At 47.0% G+C, this 24,202-nt stretch overlaps 1 protein-coding gene across 4 annotated transcripts in view; it reads right to left on the bottom strand.

The window, feature by feature from the left end:
• UNC13B (unc-13 homolog B) overlaps nucleotides 1-24,202 on the bottom strand; it is a 410,138-nt gene that overhangs the window by 90,643 nt on the left and 295,293 nt on the right. For all 4 annotated transcript variants that reach the window (XM_067543563.1, XM_067543564.1, XM_067543562.1 and 1 more), the window contains 4 exons: nucleotides 17,690-17,805; nucleotides 8,369-8,532; nucleotides 6,162-6,312; nucleotides 4,881-4,949 (listed from right to left, as the gene is read on the bottom strand). In XM_067543563.1, the coding sequence (XP_067399664.1) occupies nucleotides 4,881-4,949; nucleotides 6,162-6,312; nucleotides 8,369-8,532; nucleotides 17,690-17,805 (500 nt within the window). The remainder of the gene's footprint in view (nucleotides 1-4,880; nucleotides 4,950-6,161; nucleotides 6,313-8,368; nucleotides 8,533-17,689; nucleotides 17,806-24,202) is intronic.

The following is a 24,202-nucleotide window of genomic DNA, read 5'->3' as shown; positions in this document are numbered from 1 at the left end:
CCATAAACACTAGTGCACGGGTTCTCAAACTTTTTTTGCTGGGACCCCTTTGAAAATATTTCAGGCTGTGACGACCCTCCCGCCCAAAAAAAAATGAGGACCCCCCATGCCATGTCACTCTTACTTCTGTGCTGCTGTTGGAGGTGGCACTGTTTTCGTAGCTGGGCACCCGGCCACCCAGCTCTGAAGGGCTCCGGCTGTCAGCCCCATGCATTTCTGACAGCCAGAGCCCCAGCATGCAAGGGGGCTAACAGTTCGCGATCCCCCTATAATAACCTGGAGACCCCCTGAGGGGTCAAGACCCCCAGTTTGAGAACTCCCGCACTTGTGGTACTGTTGACTTAGCAATACACTGACTGGTAGACGGCCTGGGAAGAAAGACTGCCAGGTAGCCACTTGTGAAAAAATGGGGTCAAGAAGGCTTTGGAGAAAATGGTGCCAAAAGGTTGGGGGATTCAGCATCTTGCAGGACAAGGAGGTCTTGCTGAGTGGTAAATCTGTCCCCTGAAGAGGGGGAACAAAGGCTGGTCTTTGCACCATTAGAGTCAATTTGGTTGGAATTCTCGGTACCATCGGTGCCGGATGCAATGTATGCATATGTTTCAGAGATTCCATGGATGGTACCAGCGGAGCAGTCCAAGAAGATTTGGAGCAGACTTGATCTTCAAAGCTGGGATTTCAGTGCCGTACTCTGAAAACATTGCTTCAGTACTGTAATGCAAAGTCCCAGAGGACTTGTGTGTAGAGGAGGTGGTTCCTTTCTTAGATGATGGATGTGATGGGAATTTATCTTTCTTATGAGAGGACTTTTCTCATACTTCTGTTTGGAAGAGGATGATGACTTACTCCTGCCCTGTTGGCAGTGGAGGATAGAGAGCCTGCTGGAACACTCTGCAACTCTTTCTCCAAATGTACAGGGGGGTCAGCCAACCATAAGGGCTTCTCCCAGGCTGGTATATAAGTGGGGCCATGTCTCTTCCATGAAGCAGCACTGCAATCTGAACTCATGTGCCTCGAGGGTTTCAGGAGGGAAAGACTGGCAGATAGAGCAGTTGGAAGGGACTTGGACCTCCCCAAGGCAATAGAGGCACCATAGAACCATAGAAGATTAGGATTGGAAGGGACTCCAGGAGGTCACCTAGTCCAACCCCAGCACTAACCCCAACTAAATCATCCCAGCCAGGAGTTGTTATGCCAGGCCTAAAAATCTTTAAGGATAGAGATTCCACCACCTCCCTAGGTAACCCATTCCAGTACTTCACCACCCTCCTAGTGAAAAATGTTTTCCTAATATCCAACCTAGACCTCCCCAACTGCAACTTGAGACCATTGCTCCTTGTTCTGTCATCTGCCACTACTGAGAACAGCCTAGCTCCATCCTCCCTGGAACCCCCTTTCAGGTAGTTAAAGGCTGCTATCAAATCCCCCCTCATTCTTCTCTTCTGCAGACTGAACAAGCCCAGTTCCCTCAGCCTCTCCTCCTAAGTCTTGTGCTCCAGCCCCCTCATCATTTTCGTTGCCCTCCGCTGGACTTTCTCAATTTGTCCACATCCTTCCTGTAGTGGGGGCCCCAAAACTCGATACAATACTCCAAATGTGGCCTCACCAATGCCGAATAGAGGGGAATAATCACTTCCCTCCATCTGCTGGCAATGCTCCTGCTAATGCAGCCCGATATGCTATTAGCCTTCTTGGCAATAAGGGTACACTGTTGACGCACATCCAGCTTCTTGTCCACTGTAACCATCAGGTCCTTTTCTACAGAACTGCTTATCCAGTCATTCCCCAGTCTGTAGCAGTGCATGGTGTTCTTTCATCCTAAGCGCAGGACTCTGCATTTATCCATTTTGAACGTCACCAGATTTCTTTTACTCCAATCATCCAATTTGTCTAGGTCACTCTGTATCCTCTCCCTAACGTATCTATCCAACGTATCTACCACTCCCCCAATTTTGTGTCATCTGCATAATTGCTGAGGGTGCAATCCACCCCATTCTCCAGATCATTAACAAAGAAACTGAACAAAACTGGCCCCAGGACCGATCCCTGGAGCACTCTGCTTGTTAGCGGTTGACAACTAGACATCAAACCGTTAATCACTATCTAGTGAGCCCAATGATCTAGCCAGCATTCTATCCATCTTATAGTCCATTCACTCAACCCATACCTCTTTAACTTAGTGGCAAGAATTCTGTGAGAGACAGTATCAAAAGTTTTGCTGAAGTCAAGATATATCATGTCCACCTCTTTCCTCACAGCTACAGAGCCAGTCATCTCATCATAGAAGGCAATCAGGTGGGTCAGGCATGACTTGCCCTTGGTGAATCCATGTTGGCTGTTCCTGAACACCTTCCTCTCCTCCAAGTGCCTCAAATTTGATTCCCTGAGGACCTGCTCCATGGTTTTTCTGGGGACTGAGGTGAGGCTGATTGGTCTGTAGAGTTCCCCAGATCTTCCTTCTTCCCTTTCTTGAAGATGGGCTTTATATTTGCCTTTTCCCAATCATCTGGGACCTCCCTCAGTCGCCACGAGTTTTCATAGACAATGGCCAATGGCTCTGCAGTCACATCAGCCAACTCCCTCAGCACCCTTGGATGCATTGCATCTGGCCCCATGGACTTGTACATGTCCAGCCTTCCTAAGTAGTCCTGAGCCTGTTCTTTCACCACTGAAGGCTGTTCTTTCACCACGAGGTTATCACTGATGAGGAATGATCTGGGGCATGAGGCAGTGTTTGAATCCCGGAATGCTGGGTGTCCTGATGTGTGTGCACCCCACACAGGCCATAAAGGGGCTAATTATAGCCATAAGTGACCAATTAGGGTGCCTGGCTGCACGTGGAGCGAGAGCCAGCCCTAAATGAATAAGAAGCCCAGCTGGGCAGGACTAGGCTGGATTATAAAGGCAGGAAGTTGGCAGTAGAAAACGGCTGCAGTGAGGGAGCATGTAGCCACCCTCTGGACATTAGAGAGGGAAGGAAGGAAACCTAAAGAGAGAGGGTGCAGGAAAAGGCTTAGGGAAACCGCAGCAAGGTTTAAGATGGTGCAGAGCTTGGCCACTGATTAGAGGGTCCCTGAGCTGGAACCTGGAGTAGAAGGCAGGCCCAGGACCCCCTACCAGCCACGGGGAAGTGGCACCACCAGGGCTGTGAGGGAGAAGACTGCTATTCTGGATGGAGAGACCTGGATAACTCCCAGAAGGGGAAAACTCACACTGTATACCCCCTTTACAGCACTGAGTAGTAACAGAAGCTTCTACAAGACAAGATTTAGTTACAATCACTGGGTTAGTGTTGTGAACTGAAGAGGCACTCATGGCTCAAAACATCTGGCAAACATTTGTAAACAGGGCTTTCTCAAAACTAGACTCATTTTCTTCTGCTTTATGTAAGCTGGTAAGCAAGAGTTAGACAAACAGCAAGTAATAACTGGCTTGTATTAAACAAGCACGTTGCATACATGCCAACATAACTTGCTCCAAAATACCTAAGTGTCAGAGCTACCCTTGAAAGAACATCAGCTGTTCTGTAAGAAAAATCAATTAGGAACCCATTTATGCAATCAAGTCTCGACATTGCAAATTAGATCTAATTACATTTCACCACAGCTCGCACAATATACTACTATTTTTGGCAGAATGAACTAACATCTCATCCAAGAATTAACTTTTCCCCCCAATCATAAAGAGTATCATTCTACTATTTATAATTATATGGTTCCCAGATGTACTTCTAACAGAATTAGAATGTCTTGTGTGCATGCTGGGGGAAGTCAAAAGATTTCTCTCCACTCAGAAGACAAACAAGACAGACTACAATTCAATCCCCAAGCACCACAGGACATTACTGGAAAACAGGTTTTCTGGGAGGTGGAGAGAGAGGCGTTTTCAAATGTCTTTTTTTAAACAACTTTGGTTGTAGATGCCCTTTCAGCATGCACACATGCAACAAATGCAGATTAACCACACACAAAGACCTGCTCTATGCTATTTGTTGAATTGTGAAGTGAGAAATGCAGCACTAATGATGATCTGACTGGATATTCATCCCAAATTATGTTATAATAAATTGTGTATATTCCATTCCCAGTACCCTCCCGGGCTAAGTGCAGAGTATGACACAATGGGATATTTCTGCACTGAATTGTGAATTTCATTTTGTATTGTAACCGCCATTTTCTGCTTGTGCTGAACATGAGTAGCCCTTGTGCACGGCAAGTCTATTTTACTTTACCCCAGACGGCTCCTCTGCCAAGGAAAGGGGACTGACACCTCACTTAGGAACTATCCTATGGAAGCCATCAAAGAGCAATCCAAAGCCAGCAACTGAGGGACTGGGTTCAGGGTCTGGGGTGGCTGCATGGAAAGTCTCATGTTCCAAGGAAAGGCTCAGACAAGGGGACTAAACCTGGGAGTGCCCTTACAGACTCATAGTGGGAACAGGGACCAGCCTCTGGCCAGCCCCAGCTGCCTTGGAAGCACATGGGACCCACTAGTTGGGTCCACTTCCAATAGAGACTAGGCCAGGTTGTGACACACAGCAGCTCTTATTTTGTAGGTATGTCTTTCAAACAGCTTGCTCAGGGTTACTGCTGGTATTTAACTCAATGATCAATGACCAAAAGGGACCAATTTATTTTGACAGTATGTTGGGAGAGCAACAAAGGTAAGCACAGTTCTCAACCCTCAGACTACTTCCAAGCACTGATCAAAGGGCTTGAGGTGGCTAACATGCAATAAAAGGAAAGGAATTATGTTTCTGAAGAATTAGTGGGTGTCTGATTCTGTATGTAATGAAAAATGCCCAAAACAGGGAGATGTACTGGAGAATATCCACACTCTACACAAGAGAGCCTAAAAATGCTCAATTTATAGGCACTTACCCTATACATAGAGAGGTCTATACGGAGTGAATTGTGCAGCTGGTCCAGCAGTTTAACAAACCTTTCTTTCTGTTGGGCAGAAAAAGAAATAGTAAATAACCTCACACTCCATCACAGAAAATTAGATCCAATCAACACTCCCAATAACTAGCATGCTGCCCAAGAACTAGTGCTGGGTCACAGAAGAGTAGGAGGAAGCTATATGGACATTATATGTATAACATTAGAAGGGTCAGGAAAATTCCCTTCATCACTTAAAGGAGACTTATGTACCATTCAAGTAGAGAGAGAATACAAGACCACAACTAAATTCATTTAAAACGATGTACGAATTCCGAGCTATTGATCTGCATGGTTGCACATACATAATGATCACATCTAAGATGAGTGCCACCAGTACTGTAAGTGCTAGCTCTTGTAAATTAGACTTTTGTTTTTTCTTGCCAAAATGAAACATTTTCAAAATTTCATTTAATTTGAAACATTTTCATAACAAAATATCAATTGATAATTTTTTTATTTTTTTAAATTTTTTAAAAGGGATTTTTGACCAAATCTACCTACCAAGGTCGACTCGAATTTGTGAATAGTTTCGGTGCCTGAAAAATGCATTTTAGACTTTTTTTCCCCGCTCCAATCTCTGCCTTACTTGGGTCCCAAGCCCTGGCTGGGTGCTGGTTCTGCACTGAAGGCATCTTCCCTTCAGTCATATATGCTCTCTCCCATAACAGAGCTTGGGCTGTCCCAAACCCCATTTTCAAAACCTTAAAAAGCCCAAGCTCTACTGCATGTTACAGGGAAAACAACTCCCTGAATAATAGGGCAATGGGAACTGGACAGTACAATCCATGCTTTAAGAAAGAAGTATAGAGTTCCCGCCCAGAACGCAGTAGAACTTGAAATACACAAGCAATAAGTGTAGCAGCTATTTGGAGACAGACTTCTAAAGATTTAAATTCTGAAACCATCACAGGATATATATTATCCACAGTATCCCACATAGTGTTCAATACAGTTTGCTCATTTCCATACCATTTGTACTCTGGCGTTACTAGAGCACCACTATGCATTACACTGATTAGTATCTAATGGGTATGAACAAGACCACAACAACTGTGTTAATTTTTCATACAGAAGAGTCCCACTGCACTGTCCATGGATATAATATTCCTTAACCAGAACTAGTGATTCACTCTAAGTGAAACATCAGTGAAAGCCATAAGCAAATCAAGCAAGTAAAACTATCATCATCATAGCAGGACAGTTAACACTGAAACATACCCCAAAGTTTGAGGCTGCAAAGCGATCAGAAGCAGATACGTTTGTGGATGCAGTAGTGTGCGCGTAGTAGGCATTGATATTGGCCAGTAAGGTGCTCATCACAGCTGGCACTCCAGGACACATGTACTTGGAGGAGAGACATGCAAAGTGCCTGGAACAGCATAAACAAGGTCAGTTGTGGAGAAGACGCAAAGATGCTCTATCGTTTACAAGGCTATTTCTGGCCCTCGGGAAAAAGCTGCGCTACAGAGGTGGTTCTTTCAGCTATTTCCACCCCATTAACAGTGGGAACACACTACTCCATGTACCCTGTCAATGAGGGCTGTAGTTGAAATCCCATTCTGAGATTATTTCGTTGCTCCAGGGTACAGTAACTCTGAGATGCAGTGCCTGATGCAAGGAGACCTGCAAACCATACTGCTCCTTCCAATAGTCAGTAACTTCGTAAGTGACAGGAGGAATTGCAACACATTCCCTTGAGTGCAGCAGAATCTGTATGCCAGTATCTTTGTGCTGTACAGACACTTCTTTGATTCTTTAGGGCTAATCCTGTCAGCCTACAGGAAGTATGTGGTCTCATTTGCATTTTCTCATTTAATTGCTGTCATTAAAGTGCAAGGAAATCTCCTACAGGAAATTTTAAAATTATCCCAGCAGCATTTGGTCTTGAGGCGTGAGCACAGTAAACAACCAAGGAAAAGGTGGTAGAAATAAGGAAAAACAGCACTTAAAAGGCTAGTATTACAAGACATGACACGAGAGAAGAGTGTCCTTGTGTAAGAAACTTGTTGGCACTTCTGCTACAAATTCAAGAGAGATTCTTTTAAACATAGAACAGATCAAAATCTCTGTCCTCCGACCTAAGGCCACACAGTAATTAGCTTCCATGCTACTTGCCTTCCAAATAAATTGACAAGGCTTTACATAAAAACATTTAAGACTGAATGTTTCAGATAAATGGATATCACTGCATTAATTAGATATGGAGGGTACTCTGCTAGCCTACTGGTAGTTCAGGCACTCAAATACTACTGTATAAAAATCTAGATAGACAGACCTCATAATCCTGTATCTCTCTACCTGTGTCTTTCACAGATATGTTTATGGAAGAAAGAATGGTCTCAAACTACTTTTATTCTTCTGAAAAACTGAAAAGTCCACTTCCCTGCAGAAAGATGCTGTCAGGGTTTTAGCTGTTCTTAAACAGGTAACATAACTGTTGAAACGTAAATTCTAATCGTAATCCATCAACACAATAGATGAGCAAAGAACAGCTGGGAGTGAGCTAGTACAGCTCTAATTTCAGTAATTCCTTTCCACTTGGTTATGCTGGTTCAAATGGCAGAAAAAGGAAATATCTGCATGGAGATTTATCTATGGAATACATTCAGTTCAAGGGCTTCAGGATGCCCCAGATTGAAACTTCAACTTCAAAGGTGAGTTTCTTCAAGCTAATCTGCCTCATTCAATATTTCACTGAAAACAAAACGTAAATGCAATACAATTGGTGGTCTGCAAGAAGAAGCAGAGTTCATTAGGAACCCAAGTCAGACTTTAATATTTAGGAAAGGCCCTTAGGAAACCAAGAATTGCACTAGTCTAGCTTGAAACAGAGCAAACCAGGTCATTCATCGCCTTTGTCAAATCCTCCTACTTAAAAACTGATCGTTCTGGTTCTTGACACACGACTCTTTGATCATGGTGAATGAGCAGGGGTGTTAAATTTGGGTCACAAATATCTTCCTTCCTCATCTCCACTAGACATTTTTGTTTGGGGGTGAGGATGATACATTTTAAATAACTGAGCGGTTAATTAATGGAGGACCCAGAGTTTTACAACAGCAATGGTTTACCTCTGGGAATCAAGTTCATGCTTATTTACACAAGAACACTGGATATGACTGCTCAGACCTGACATTCAAGGGACAGGACTATCAGCTGGCTATAGGTTTACTGAGTCCCTCAATCCTGATCCTTCTTTACCCACTGATTTCTAGGCTTTGAAAAAGCTAATGGCTCAGAGCATGACAGCTCCTTCCTTCTCCAATAAAAAGTAGTAGCCTGCACAGCAAGAAGGGAAATCGCAGGCCATGCTAGCCATCCTAAACATATTGAGCAACCAATATATTTAGAGCTTTTCCCTTTGAGATTAAATAAATTAACTCCAGCAAGGGTTCGGTATAAGGAACACATGGAGAGTCACTTACGTCATAGCCTGGTATATTGTTTCTATACCATAACGCATTGCAAATTCATCCACTATCTCTTGAGCTGTCTCATCAAAATACACCTTCCAGGCATCATCTCCTTTGGCATCAGGGATCTTCACCACCCCGTTCCCTTGAATATCTGTGAGATGGTGGAAGAGATTCTGAAATGGAAACAGAAATTAAATTAAACCTGATGTGTTGGATGCCTCTAAGGCTGAGAGCAATGTGACTGACTTGGAACCATCCTGGAGACAGAACCTCTGAAACACACACCATATTTTTTCTTAGTTGCATTTTTTTTCTGAATTGTCTCAGTTTTCCTCCTCAGCACGCGTGACAGGATTCCCCACATTCATTCCTACAATTTCATCAACCAGTATAAATAACTCACTCATCGTCTGAGGGAATAAAGCTTCAGCTAGTCCATCGGTGTTCAAACTTAGGTCAACAAACAACATCACAGATAACCTGCCACCAGGACCAAACTCAATTTGCATGAAGTGGAGCAGTCTGCAGCTGCCCTCACCTTTAACACAAGGGTGAGGCCTGCAACTACAGGGCCCAGTCTCACCTCAGTATTAAAGAGAAGGGCAACTGCAAGCTGCGGTTTCAAATATTTGTTACAGGTATGTCGAACTCTGGATGTGTCCTTAATGTGTACATCTAAAGAAATAAAAGTAAAAATAAAATGGATGGAACTTCACAAGCACATTTGGTTCACAAGCTGCATATCTGTCTCCCACTTGAATCATACAGATGCAGTCTACCCATAGTAAAACCACCTAACACAATAGTGCAAAAAGTAGCTTAATGCTGCACCTCACTGACCACTCACAAGTACCATCATCCCCGTGGTCTGATGTGCTCAGAACGGAAAGCAAGCCAGTGGTTTCACTAGGATTCTTACAGCTTCCTGAATCACTCTGGCACAACAAACGTCACTACACAGACACAAGCCTTTGCCCTGCAACGTTTCAAGCTGACAGCAGCCACACAAAGAGCAAGCTGTGACCTTGCCTAAGCAAGGTGTAGAACACAGCCATCCACAGTTTAAAACTCAACCGCCACATCTGTAATTCAAGTAGATTACTTCGGCGGCAAAAGCGACTTCCTCTTCAAAGGTCCAAATCATGCAGCTCTTACACTGAGGGAATTCCCACTGGCTGCAGTGAAAATTGTCTGGAAGAAATGACTTCATAAAAGATGCAAAAAGTATTTTCTTGCTCCAGTGAAATCTCAGACTGTTTGCTCTCCTGAAACCCAAAAGGCTCTGTAGGCGAGATAAAAATGACTTAAAAGGGACACACTGTTTAAACTAATGTAACAGTCCTTTCTTAGGCATTCAGTATTTGCAAAACATTCTGATCATTACAATCTTTGGAAAAAGGGATGTTTCTAATGATATCTGCACTGACTAGAAAAGAATCATCTACGCATCATTATCCATTCCAACTTTCAGCCTCATCTAGTTACACTTGGAAGCTTTTCACCCACTGCTGCTATATAGTAATCAACACACACCATTCAGCATATTTCTCAGTGTTCCTCAAACTCATATCGTATACAGATACTTAAGCCTTCAGGACATTCACCTTCTTGGTGTGTAAATCAAGTAGGGTGACCAGATAGCAAGTGTGAAAAATACGGACAGGGTGGGGGATAATAGGCGCCCATATGAGTTAAAGCCCAGAATATTGGGGCTGTCCCTATAAAATGGGGACATCTGGTCACCCTAAAATCAAGTGATGAAAAATCAGATCAGGATTAAAACAAGGTTACTTACCAGTAACTGATATTCTTTGAGATGTGTTGCTCATGTCCATTCCACTATAGGAATGCCTCCGTGCATGGTTCCCAGAACTTTTTTCCCCTTATCAGATCCCATAGGGCCGGCTCCAGAGCCCCTTGGTGCCCCACGCACATGCCACGGTATATGAGGCGCTGCCGGCCCTACGCCCCCAGTCCCTTCTTTCTGCAAACTCCAGCAGCGAGGATGGGGGATGAGTTGGGGACTGGACATGAGCAACACATCTGGAAGAACATCAGTTATTGGTAAGTAACCTTTGTGAGATAGTGAGGGCAGAGGACAGTAGGAGAGTGCTGGAAGGGAGGTATGTGAGCCCAAGAATGCTCAGGGCTCTGTTCCCTGCGGATTAACTAAGTGCCATTAGGGGGCAATTAGAGGCAGCTGGGGCCAATGAAGGACCAGCCAGGAGCCTCATAAAAGCCCTCCGCCCCAAACAGTCAGGGCACAAGCAGGAGGAGTGTGCTGTGCTGTGCTGTGACGTGGATCGGATTGAAGTGAAGGGGAGTGGTGAGCTGACTTAAAGTGGAGGAGCAGAACGGAGTGCAGAGGCCTGTGGACAAACGGAGGTATCCGGCTCAAGGAGCCAGAAGGAGGGGGAAAAGTAGCCCAGGGGAAGACAGTGCAGCTGAGAACACGGTGCCAGCAGCACATAGCTGCCTCTCCTAGGGCCCCTGGGCTGGGACCTGGAGGAGCGGGTGGGCCCGGGTCCCTACCCCCCTCCTTAGGGAAGACGGGGTGACTGGACACGCCTGGCCCACTAGAGACAGCACAAGCATGGGACCCACTAGAAGGGAGCTGACGGCTGCCACACCTTGTTTTCTTCTTCAAGTGCTTGCTCATGTCCATTCCTCTATAGGTGACTAACAAGCAATACCTTTGGAGGTGGGTAGGAGTTACCAGTGAGCTATCCTCAGCACCGCTCTGCTGAATCCTGCATCCTCTCTCGCCTGCTGGACGATGGCATAGTGGGGCGAGACGGTATGCACCGATGACCAGGTGGCAGCTTTGCAGATGTCCTGCAGGGGCACTCTCTCCAGGAAGGCCGTAGACGAGGCTTGAGCTCTGGTTGAGTGCGCTGTGATGGTTCCCGGAAGAGGCACCCTCGCCTGCTCGTAGCAGAACTTGTTGCATGATGTAATCCTCGAGGAGATTGGCTGGGTGGAGACAGGTGAGCCTTTCATCTGGTCAGCCACTGTGATGAAGAGCTGCATCGATTTCCGGAACGGCTTTGTATGCTCGATGTAGAAGGCCAGGGCTCGTCTCACGTCCATTGAATGCCATCTACTCTCCTCCTCCGTGCAGTTTGGGAAAAAACACGGGGAGAAAAATACCTTGGTTACAATGAAATTGGGAAACCACCTTGGGCAGGAAGGCTGTATGCAGTCTCAACTGCACCTTATTTTTATAGAATACTGTGTAAGAGGGCGCCGAGGTCAAGGCCCTAATCTCGGAACATGAGCAGAGGGCATGAAGCCATGGGTTCGAAGGGGGGCCCTGTGAATCTCGAGAGGATCAGGTTGAGATCCCAGGGAGGCACCGGGTCACGGATCTGCAGATAAAGCCTCTCCACGCCCTTGAGGAACTTGACCGACATGGGATGGGAGAACCGATTTCCCCTCTAGCAGCTGATGGAAGGCCGAAATGGCCACCAGGTAAACCTTCAACGAGGCCAACGCCAGACCCTGGAGCTTTAACTGCAATAGGTATTCCAGGATCGCCTGTATAGGTGAGAAGCTGGGCGGAATTCCCTGGGACTCTGCCCAACAAGTAAACCGCCTCCACTTAGCCTGATACACGACCTGTGTGGAAGGCTTCCTGCTGCCAAGCAGGACTTGTTGGACCTGCATTGAGCAGGCTCTTTCTCCCTCCGTCAGCCACAGAGCCTCCAGGCCGTGAGGTGCAGGGAGCCCAGGTCCAGGTGCAACAGGCAACCATGGTCCTGGGAGGGAAGGTTGTGCCGCCTCGGGAGCTCCAGCAGTGGGGCGATCGAAAGGTCCAGAAGCATGCTGAACCAGTGCTGTCTCCGCCAGGCCGGAGCGATGAATATAACGTCCGCCCTGTCCCTCTTTATTTTCAACAGGACCTTGGGCAGGAGCAGAATGGGCTGGAACGTGTACATGAGGGTCCCCGTCCAGTTGATGAGGAACGCGTCGGAAATCGACCCAGTCTCGCGACCCCGGAGCGAGCAGAACCTCGGGCACTTCGTGTTCCAGGCCGACGCAAACAGGTCCAGTTGGGGAACATCCCACTTCTGAAAGATCATAGTCACTACCTCTGGGTGCAACGACCAGTCGTGGCGGGGTAGAAATGACCTGCTGAGGCGATCCACCTCTTTGTTCCTCACTCCGGGGGGTGAGAGGCAGTCAAGTAGAAATCGTGCCTCACAGCAAAGTTCCACAAATGGGTAGCTTCCTCACAGAGGGCCGAGGAGCATATTCCTCCCTTCCTGTTTATGTAAAACATGGCTGCGGTGTTATCCATCAGCACCTGCACCACTCTGCCTGTCAGGAATCGGAAGAATGCCTTGCACGCTAGGCGAATGGCCCTCAGCTCCCTTCACGTTGATGTGCAGGAGCCTCTCCTCCCCCAACCAAAGCCCCTGAATGCCTAGGTTGGCACTGATGTGGGCTCCCCATCCCACATCCGAGGCATTGGAGATTAGGGTGACCGACAGGACTGGTTCCCTGAACGGAACGCCCTTCAACACTGCTCTGGGAGTCTGCCACTAGTCTAGGGAGGCTAGGACTAGCGGGGAACTGTGACCACCCGGTCCAATGGGTGTCTGTTCGGCACATATACCAAGGCCAACCACGCCTGAAGAGGTCTGAGCCTCAGGCGAGCTAGTCTCACTACGTACATGCAGGCCGCCACGTGGCCTAACAGCTGAAGGCAGTGCCTGGCTGTTGTTGTGGGGCATCGGTGTAGCTGGGAGATGATAGAGACCATCGCCTCGAAACGTGGCTGAAGCAGGAAGGCTCTGGCCTGCGAAGCGTCCAGGGTGGCCCCAATTAATCCTATACGTTGCACTGGGGTTAGTGTGGACTTCTGCTCATTTATGAGCAGTCCCAGCCTGCTGCACGTGGAGCAAGTGAGGGTCATGCTCTCCTGCACTTGGGACCTGGACTTGCCCCTGATCAGCCAATTGTCCAGGTAAGGAAAATTTGCACACCCATTTGTCTCAGGTGGGCAGCCGCTATCGCCATGCATTTGGTGAACAGCCTTGGAGCCAAAGATAGGCCAAAGGGTAGGGCTGTAAATTGGTAGTGGGAGCCAGCCACCGTGAAATGGAGAAAATGCCTGTGGCTGGGGAGGATAGACATGTGAAAGTATGCGTCCTTGAGGTTGAGGGTGGCATACCAGTCTCCTGGATCCAGAAAAGGGATTATGGAGGCTAGGGAAACCATGTGAAACCTGAGTCATTTGACATATTTGTTTAGACGACGCAGGTCTAATATGGGTCTCAGACCCCCCTTCGCCTTGGGGATGAGGAAGTACCTCGAATAGAACCCCGTCCCCCTTCTGTCTTGAAGGACCATTTCCACCACTCCTATGTTGAGGAGGGTGTCCACATCTTGCAAGGAGTTGTTCGTGAGAGGGGTCCCTGAAGAGGGACAGAGGTGGAGGGTTGTGGGGGGGGGGGGATAGATGTAAACTGTAGGGTATAGCCCCCTGAGACTATCCCAAGGACCCAGCAGTTTGGCGTGATCTTTGCCCATTTGGGATAGAAGGGCCTTAACTTGTTTAGGAAGGGGCGGGGCAGATCCAGGAGAGCAGTCGGGGCGCCACCCTCGGGCGCACCATCAAAACTGTCTCCTCCGGTTGCCCGACCCCCTGGGGGACCTCTGCTGGGGGGCTGAGGACGAGCTGGGGGGCTGATTCCTCCTTCTAAACCCCCTATTCCTGTCCCTATTTCTATAGGGCTGAAAGAGCATAGGCAGAGGCCTTGGCTGCTGCTGCGCCTGGGGCCATGACTGACGCCTGGAAAACCAGGGCGTGTACAGGCCCAGGGAGCAGATCGTGGCCCTGGAGTCCTTCAGACCATGCAACTTCGCATCGGTCTGGTCAGAGAATAAGGCCGACCCATCAAAGGGGAGGTTCTGAATCGATTGCTGCACCTCCTGGGACAGGCCCGAGGATTGCAGCCACAAGCACCTTCTCATGGAGATGGCAGAGGCTATGGGCCTACCCGCCGAGTCAGCAGCGTCACCGGACTTCTGGAACGCTGCCCTAGCCACCGTGGTTCCTTCCTCCACGATGGTGGTAAAGTCTGCGGCCTGGGCCTGGGGCAGGGCCTCAGCAAACCACCTGAGGGAGTCCCACAAGTTAAAATTATATCTACCCAGGAGGCTTGCCGTAGAATAAACCTTTCTCCCGAACAAACCCAACTTTTTGTTGTCTTTGTTCTTGGGAGTGGACCCTGGCTGACCGTGCAAGTCCCGCTGGTTGGCCGCATCTACCACCAGGGTTCCTGGGGCGGGGTGACTGAACAGATACTAGAACCCTTTGGCCAGGACATAATACTTTTTCTTGGCCACCTTTGACATAGGGGCGACCAAGGAAGGGGTTTGCCACAGGGCCTTTACAATTTTGAGGATCCTTTCATGGACCGGTAGGGCCACTCGGGCTGGGGCAGCTGCCGCCAGCACATTAAAGAGGCTATCATCGGCCTACACTAACTTTTTCACCTCCAGCCCCAAGTTGGACGCCACCCTCTTGAGCAGCTCCTGGTGCGCCCTAAAATCCTCCAGTGGTGCCATGTGGTCCCGGGAGACTGCCTTGTCTGGTGAGGAGGAAGAGGACTGCTGAGGCGTGTCCTGTGGGTGCGCCTCCTCATGTCAAAGGGTCGCACCCGTTGAAGGTCCCTCCATGGGGTCTGACTCCTCATCCGAGGAGTGCATCTATGGGCCTTCTCCTGTGCCAGAGGCATGGACTGCACCCCCGATGACAGGATTGACTGGGGCCCCAGCCCCATCTATATACCCCATGGGGCCCAATAAGGCCATTGTTGCGGCCATTGACCCTGGGACCAATCCGGGGCTGACTGCGCCACAGGCTGTGATGCTTTGTGGGGGCGTCAGCTCTCCCAATGACTGTCTCCCTTGGGAGACCCCGAGCCACTGAACCGGCAGTGCCATGCACGTACTTGGTCTCAGGTACCCTTCTGTGCTGGGGACCATCCTCTCAATGCCTCTGACCTGGAGGACGACGAGGACCGCCTCCATCACCATGAGTGGTGCCGACAAGCGGAGGTGCGCTCCGAAGACCTAGAGGTACCAGAATGTCGTCTCTGTAATGACGACTTGCAGTGCCGCCTGCCTTGCAGCCCCACAGATTCCTTCGGAGACCGAGATAGGCGCCGCCCCTAACTCCGTGGTGCCGAGCTGGACTCCGGCGACCGGGTTCCATGTCGTGGACTGCACGGTGCCGGGTCCTCGGATGGCAACCGGATTCTGTGCTGCCTCGCTGCAAGTGAACTCCTCGGTGCCGGGGATCTGGAACGGGAGCTCTCCGAGCACCACCTGCAAGACCTTGATCGGTACCACCTCCTGGCATACTTCGTCTCCGGTGGTGGGGATCGACGTCGGCGCCAAGAGAGAGACTCCTCGTCCTGAGTCGAAGCAGGCCAGCTCGATGATGCCGACCAGGAGCGACTGCTGGGGGAGCATCTTCGCTCTACCCCTGGTGGCCGTCTGGCAGGAGATCTTCCTCCCCGTACCGGGAATCTCCACCGCCCTTCAGGGGGACCCAACACGGGTTTCCCCCATGACACCGGCCCCTTCTCCCTTGGTGGAGAGGGTGGGTGGAGGTGGCGTAAGCAAGGCCAACAAGGCCCTTGCCGCCTGAAAAGCCTCCGGTGTCGACGGCATTGGCAGGGGCACTCTCCCACTCCCAGGAGTTGGGGAAGGCTCCCTGACCAGAGATGGAGGCACCGGAGAAAGTCTCGACGGGCCGAGTTCGGTGCATCTCTGTACTCGACCCTGCCCGTACCGACGGTGCAGGGGAATGTCCGCACTCCACGTGCTGCTTCTTCCTCCTCGGTGCTGGTGATATTGCTCGGTGCCGAGTCGAGGCCGGTGCCGGCAGTGCACTCTGCACCAAGGTCACGTTTGGTGCCGAGGTGGAGTGGGCCAGCTTGGACGCTGGGCAGGGCGCTGCCTCCATTAGCAGGGCTTTTAACCAGATTTCTCGGTCCTCTGAGTCCTCGATTTAAAAGCCCTGCAGATCTTGCACTTCTCTTTTCTGTGTGCCTCCCCCAAGCACTTAAGGCAGTGGTCGTGGGGGTCGCTGAGCGGGAAGGCCTTCCCGCAGGAGGCACACGGCTTGAATCCTGGCAACTGGGGCATAGCCCGGCTGCTCTAAGTCCCCGCAGGGACTTGCCTTATCTCTAACTACACTTAACAACACTTAACAACTACTTAACTAAGTAAACTATTTAGAATAACAACAGTTCAAAGAAGGGGAATAGTACTTGCAGACAGCAAGGCTAGTTCCAGCAACCATCATGGGCGGAAAGAAGGAACTGAAGGGGTGTAGGGCCGGCAGCGCCTCATATACCGCGGCATGTGCGCGGGGCTCCAGGGGGTGCCGGAGCCGGCCCTACAGGATCTGCTAAGGGGAAAAAAGTTCCGGGTAACCGTGCACGGAGGTGTGCACACACCTATAGTGGAATGAACAAGAGCAATCACTCGAAGAAGAATCATAGGTTAAAGCAAAAAAGTCCTGTGGCTCCTGATCTAATTATTTTAGCTGCAAAACATCTCAGTTTTGTCTGTGATATACACAATCTCTGGGTAAAAGAAGGAAAGAAATTATCTTTTGAAGAGATATCCCTGCAAAAGAGAGGAAGGGAATGATCCCGCATATTCAGAAGGAAAAAAACCCCAGCCAATCAGAGAAGGAGAGTTGTCACTGAACTAAAACACAATGATCTGACCATAACACCTGCTCCGTGGTGCATTCAATTTAGTTGACATCTCTTATCCTCATTTGTCCACCTCTGTGATAAGAAGTACCTGGCCCACTTTTGCCCACCTCAAGAGAGACCAAAAACTGAACAACCATGGACATTGGAATATCCTCTATTCCCTAATGGTCCATTGTAGTAAACTAGTGGGGCAGTGTGGGGGAAGTTTACACTGCCAATGCCTGCACTCTGCCTCTTCAGTGGATAAACAGAGGGGCTTCAACTCCAAGAATGCTATCCTAAAATATTTCAGAAGTCAATTAACATAATTTATTCACAAACCAGACAAGATGAGATATCCCACCTTGCACACAGACAAACTTCCATAGCTTTCTCAAAACAGGCAGTGCTAGCCACACCTTAATATGCTTTAAAAGGCTTATAGGTACAGCTGGACAGGCGAAGGGCTTTATATATACAGGCTAGGGGAGTTCAGGGGGAAGAAGTCACAGGGAGCAGAACACAGGATACATGCAACGTTACCATGCCTATGGGTTAGGCCAGAGAATGCACAGTTGCCACCACCATCCACCTTTGGCTTACTTACTTCATGAAGGCATGTGTACTGAATGTGATATGGCGCCACCTTCTCTTCTCCTTTTATCTCCACATTGATTTGCAAGCGTATGGCACCAGATACAGCAGATTTATCTGTTCTTTTCTCTAGAAAGAACAATAAGTAGTAAATTAAACATATATTTTCTTTGTAGAGTAAATAGCCATCATGGCAATAGCAGCATAACAAAGTGGGAAAAGAAAAACACATGTGGAAGTCAAGACTGACTTTGAAGTGAAATATGCCCTTAGAATATCATATTTTTCAAAATGTTAGTGCAAAATTGCATTTGCCAAGTGCCATGACATATTTGCACTGATTCATACCCGATGGGGGTGACTCCATGTGTATATCACACATGCACAGCTCAACACTTTTTTAAAAAAACATAAAACCACATCCTTCAACTCTACTAGTACAGCACCACTCCTCAACTAACATGCAGCTTATTGAATCAGAGCAGCAAAGAACATGTTGAAACCCCTTTATTTTTGAGGGCATGTGAATCTGAGAATGAATTTAGTGATCATAAAATTAAGAGGCTAAGGGTTAAAGTTCCAAAAGCATTGTGATTTAGGAGCCTAAAACCCATTCCAAAGTTGATTTAGAAGTGTAGGAGTCAAAGGGTGTGTCTACATGAACACTAAGTCTGGCAAGCTGGAGTGTAAACCTACACTGCTCCAGCAGGCCGTATACTAACTGCCCATGTGAGCACACACAAAGTTTCCTAATACACACTGACTTACTGCCATTAGACATGCTTTCAATCTTGTTGACTTAGGTTTCTAAGTCACTTCTGAAAAGGGGATTTGGGTATTTCTGAACATTTTACCCTCACTCCAACTGGATTAAGAGCATAGCTCTACCACTGTCCCTCGACCACATGCTGAAGCCCCTGTTCTACTGGTCCAGACCCTTAAACAGTTCTGCAGCACCCTGGGGAATTCTATACCTTGGCCTTCCAAGCAGAGGGGGACAATTAAGCCAGATTCTGAGGTAGTTTTGTGTTGGAGACAACCATAAGCCCATCCAATTTATTTCTACTTGTTTCACGCATGAGAATTGGAACCCAGTCTCCACAGAAAACAGGGAATTCTAAACCACTGCATCACTAAGCCCCGCAGAGTTTTCATTTTTCCTAAAATTAGGCTACCAAAGGTTAGGCTCTGTGTGACTCTGTGAGACACATTTTGGGGCTACCTTAGGCATCCAGGGTGAATTGCTACCACCCTCTGATAGCAGAAGGCAGACCTGCCAGTGCCCACCAGGGGAAACTCTCCCTAGAAACCAGCTGCTGGCAACACAGGCACTCCGGTCAGGGCTCTACTAGCCCCTCTCTACAAGCTAAGAATTTACACACCCATTTTGTTACACTCAAGTGCCCAGCCCCTTATTTTCTGGACACTCGAAATGTACACCAATCCTCTGCCTCCGAGGAAGCAGTGCACCCCAGTTCACTGGCTTCACTTCAGTTTAGCACTCTCCTTAGCACGAGGCACTTAGATGTGTCTATAGCAAAAACAAACGGAAGTTTATTGAACAGAGTTTGAAATAGAGATTCATAGAAATCCAAGTATAAGGGTTTGGAAACAAAGTTACAAGGAAAAGAAAAACATGAATATGCAATCTATAGCCTGTACTTATTAACAAGTTACTTTCCTGTCTAATAAGGCACTTCTCACCCAAAGATCAGTCCACACAGTGTTTGGTTCAGTTTAGAAAGCTGGGATCCACCTTTCATGAGACACCCCCACTTGAAGAGTCTCTCCTCCCCCTGTGCTCTTTCTTTAACCTCTTACATAGTTACAGACTATTGTCTTACCCCAGATGATTCCCCGATTTAGATACTTTTCCTGAGGTTCTTTTGTCTTTGTAAATCCTCAGGTCTGCATCTGGTCCAGATGCATAGGGCTGGCTCCAGGGATTTTCATTGTTCTCAATGCTGATTGAGGTATCCCTGAGACCTGCCTTACCTCAAGTGACAAATTTCATTTCAACAGTTTTAAAACCCAATATCTTACATGTCACACCATTCTAAAATGGTTTCCCATACAAATGTCATGTAATAACCATGATAATCAGCTAGTTGGCAGAGATCACCCAAAACCTCCTTCTGGGACATACTGAGAAGATGGTCAGACACAGGGGTAATATACCTACTTGGCTATGCCTGGGCATATTTTGTCACACCCTGGCCCCATCACAAGAGGCTAGAGCAGAGGTGGGTTCCCATAGGCAGAAAGATTGGGCACAAATACCACTCACTGAGGTTCTATCTTGGTTTTGGTCCTTGCTTGTGAAATGCTGTTAACATTACCCTTATAGTAGTGGTGGCCAAGGTATGACCCGAAGGACAAATGCATCCAATCCATGAGGTCTCCATTTGAATATAGACATGCGGCCTGCGGAGATTACAAGTCTAAGCATGCAAAATTGTATTTTGATTTGAGATATCTGATCTGAGTCTTCACAGACCACAATAAAGACAAATACAAAGTGCTCCACTTAGGAAGGAACAATCAGTTGCACACATACAAAATGGGAAAGGACTGCCTACGATGGAGTTCTGTGGAAAGGGATGTGGGGGTCATAGTGGATCACAAGCTAAATACCAGTCAACAATGTAACACTGTTGGGGGGGGGGGGGAAGGCAAGCACACAAGCAAACATTCTGGGATGTATTGGCAGGCATGTTGTAAGCAAGACATAAGTCTTAATTATTCTGCTCTACTCTACACTGATTAGGCCTCATTTGGAGCATTGTGTCTAGTTCTGGGTGCCACATTTTAGGAAAGATGTGGACAAATTAGAGAAAATCCAGAGAAGAGAAACAAAAATGATGAAAGGTCTAGAAAACATGACCTGTGAGGGAAGAAGAGAACTGGAGAAGAGAAGAGAAGACTGAGGAGGGACATGACAACAGTTTTCAAGTACATAAAAGGTTGTCACAAGGATGAGGGAGAAAAATAGTTCTCATTAACCTCTGAGGCTAGGACAAGAAGCAATGGGCTTAAATTGCAGCAAAGGTGGTTTCGGTTGGACATTGGGAAAAACTTCTGAACTGTCAGGGTAATTAAGCACTGGAATAAATTGCCTCCGTCTCAGATTCGCAGCGGGGTCAACCAAGGCTGTGTACTTGCCCCAACTTTGTTTGGGATCTTCTCCTTGTTACTGAAAGAAGATTTTGGTTCCTCAACTGAGAGAATCTACTTGCACACAAGGAGAGCTGTTCAATCTTTTCAAAACTTAGATCTAAAACCAAGACTTGAGAGGTCCTTATCCAACACCTCCTCTTCTCTGATGATGCAGAAGTAACAACCGACACAATCTCATCTCCAAAACCTCATGGATAGTTTTTCCAAAGCCTGGCAAGACTTTGGCTTACTACAAGCTTAAAAAAAGATGAACATAATGTGCCAAGAAACACTCTCCATCAACATCAATAATTATGAACTTGAAATGGTGAATGAGGTCACATACCTGGGGGACCAATATCGCAGACCACCTTTCACTTGAAACAGAGCTCAACATCTACATCAGAAAAGCTGCCATAACAGTATCTAGACTGAGCAAGAGAATATGGCAAAACTATCAACTGACAGAAAACACAAAGATCTGTGCACATGTATCATCAGTACACTTTTGTACGGGAGCCAGACATGGACCTTATACTCCCATCAGGAAAAAAGGCACAACAGCTTTCATACGTGTTGTCTTTGTCGAGTTTTCAGAATCTTCTGGAGGGACAGAATCACCAAAACTGAGTTGCTCAAGTGGGCCAGCAACATACCCAGCATGCAAAGACTTCTTAAACAGAGATGCCTCTGTTGGCTTGGGCATGTGTGCTGAATGAATGATGGATGCTTCCCAAAGAATATCTTCTATGGTGAATTGGCATCTGGGAAAAGACCTAAAGGACGCCCAAAATTGCATTTCAAGGAAGTGTGCAAGCGAGACCTCAAAGAAATGGATATGGATAACTGGGAAGATCAAACTCAGGACTGCAGCCTTGGGAAAGAAGAGTTCAATAAAGGTCTTCGAAGCTACAAGAGGAAGCAGTCCAGCTTAGCAAAGGAGAAAATAGCTTGCAGAAGGCAGAGCCCGAAGAGTCGAAATACCACCTTTAAATGTGACAATGCAGCAGAGATTGTGTCTTTCGAGTGGGTTTCTTCAGCCGCAGCCACAGCTGCCATAAAACCTCTCAGTGGTGCATACCCCTGGTCTCTTGAGACCAAAGAATGCCTACTACTAAATTGCCTAGGGAGGTTGTAGAATCTCTGTCATTGTAGCCTGCTCTGAAAAATCTCTAAACACCTATCAGAGATGATCTACATAATCCTTAATTCTGCAGGGGACTGAACTAGAAGACCTCTCAAGGTCCCTTCCAGTCCTATGATTCTACATTGTCATATTAAAGACACTGCGTATTCTTCCATTTGATGCACAGAAGTATGACCATCCAGCTTTTGGCACACTATCCACATTTGGGCAAAGTCTGGATGCTCCTGGCCAACACCAGACCCAACTCTCTAGACCACACACTCTGATGAAAATATTTTCAAAGAAATAAATCAAGAAAACATTTAAAGATCTCACTCTTGTCATCCAACATTTTCTTCCTTAACTAACTTTGCAACACGACATTCTTTACTACTACATGAGTCAAAAATGAGATGCTATTGCAAAAAAAGGCAAATGTAATTCTGGGTTGCATTAACAGAGAGATGCATAGCATGCAAGTCACAGGAGGTGATAATGCCTCTCTACCCAATGCTGGTTAGGCCTCAGCTAGTGTACTGTGTCCAATTTTGGTCACCAATGTATAGAAAGGATGTAGAGGCAAGCGACAAAGATCAAAGTGATGGAATGCAAGCCATAATATAAGCAAAGGCTGAAGGAACTGAGTAGATTTAGTTTGGAATAGAAGAGATTAAGGGAAGACATGATAGCGGTCTTCAAATACTTGAAAGGCTATGATAAAAAAGATGGAGAAAAGTTGTTCTCTCTTGCCACAAAGGGCAGGACAAGAGGCAATGGGTTCAAATTACAACATGGCAAATATAGATTAAACCTCAGGAAAAGCTTCCTAACTGTAAGAACAACAGGACAATGGGACAAACTGTGTAGAGAAGTCGTGAAATCTCCTTCACTGGAGATTTTCAAAAAGATGCTGGATAGCCATTTGTCTTCAATGGTTTAGACACCACAAATCCTGCATCTTCGCAGGGGGTAAACTAGATGACCCTTGCGGTCCCTTCAAATCCTATGATTCTATAGTAATGACAGGAGTAGTGAACTCATGGGATGAAAAGGAGTTGCTTCTTCAAGGGTTGGAACACAGAGAAATGAATTGTAAGCCCTACCCTATTTGCACATCTTCCGATGCTACACAATGCTGTAAAGCTACTAACTACTAAAAGCTACTAACTACAGTTTAGCAGAGCATTAGAACTGTTTGCTGGCAATCAAGCCTGTCCCAAATTCAAACATATGTCTAGAGCTTAGCAACAAAACTGATGTGGTCTAACAGAGGGTTTTCCTCTAAACAAAACTTGAATGTTCCTCAATTATTGCTGCACAAGTAAGACAGTTAATGATGCTAAAAATAGAGGTGTTAACTGCTGCCACCGTGTAAGCACATGTTGCTGGAGGGTATGGAAGACATTATTCCTAGTGATTGCCATCTTCATCACTGGCATTAACCTTGCCAGGATGCAAGAAGTAACATGCCTCAGGTCCAATCTTCTAGGCTGCAAACCCACTTCTGCACTATCCTGGTGATCCATACTGGCTGCCCATCAACCCACTTTAAAAACAGTTTAAAAATGAATGCCCCCTCACCATGCACAAATACTGTCACTGCAAACCCACTTAGTGTCATGGGGTTCTAAAGATCTTTTTAGTTGAATTGTGAAAATCTTCACTCCTGTTTGGAAGCTGATGGAAGATCACTAATGCAGGGAGGTAATGAAATGTCTCTTTGGAAAGAGCACTGTCAAAAGATCAATATTCTAGAAACAAAAAATGGGGTTTAACTCCCTTTTCAAAAATAAAGCAGACTTATGTGGGATCTTTCCTTTTTACTCATATCCTTCTGGTTTCACTTTTCCCTTTCCCCTCCATTTAAGTCATAAGCTGTCACGCCTGAGCTGAATGATGATGAATAATCATTGGGCCCTAAAAAGAGTGAGAAGAAAGATAGCCTAGTGACTAGGGCACTCACCTTGGATGTGGGAGACCCAAATTCAAGTCACTGTTCAAATGCATATTTAGTTTTTTATACAAAGTGGAACCACTTTAACAGAAGAGACTAAGAGAGACCCCATCAGAATATCCCATACTCGAGTGGCTAGAGCTCTCTCCTGCAACATAGGAGACCCAAGTTCAAATCCCTTCTTCACAGAAGGCTGAAAGGGGAACTGAACCCAAGTCTCTCTCGCCCTACATGAGCATCCTAATCACTGGGTTAAAGGTGATAAAGAAGGCACCACCACTGTCTCCTCT

This window comes from Emydura macquarii, unplaced genomic scaffold (assembly GCF_026122565.2).
Source record: "Emydura macquarii macquarii isolate MOO-44397 ecotype Brisbane River unplaced genomic scaffold, CSIRO-AGI_Emac_v2 contig_915, whole genome shotgun sequence".
Taxonomy (NCBI): Eukaryota; Metazoa; Chordata; order Testudines; family Chelidae; genus Emydura; species Emydura macquarii.
Note: the sequence above shows the minus strand (reverse complement) of the source record. Positions and strands in the feature narration are given on the sequence as shown.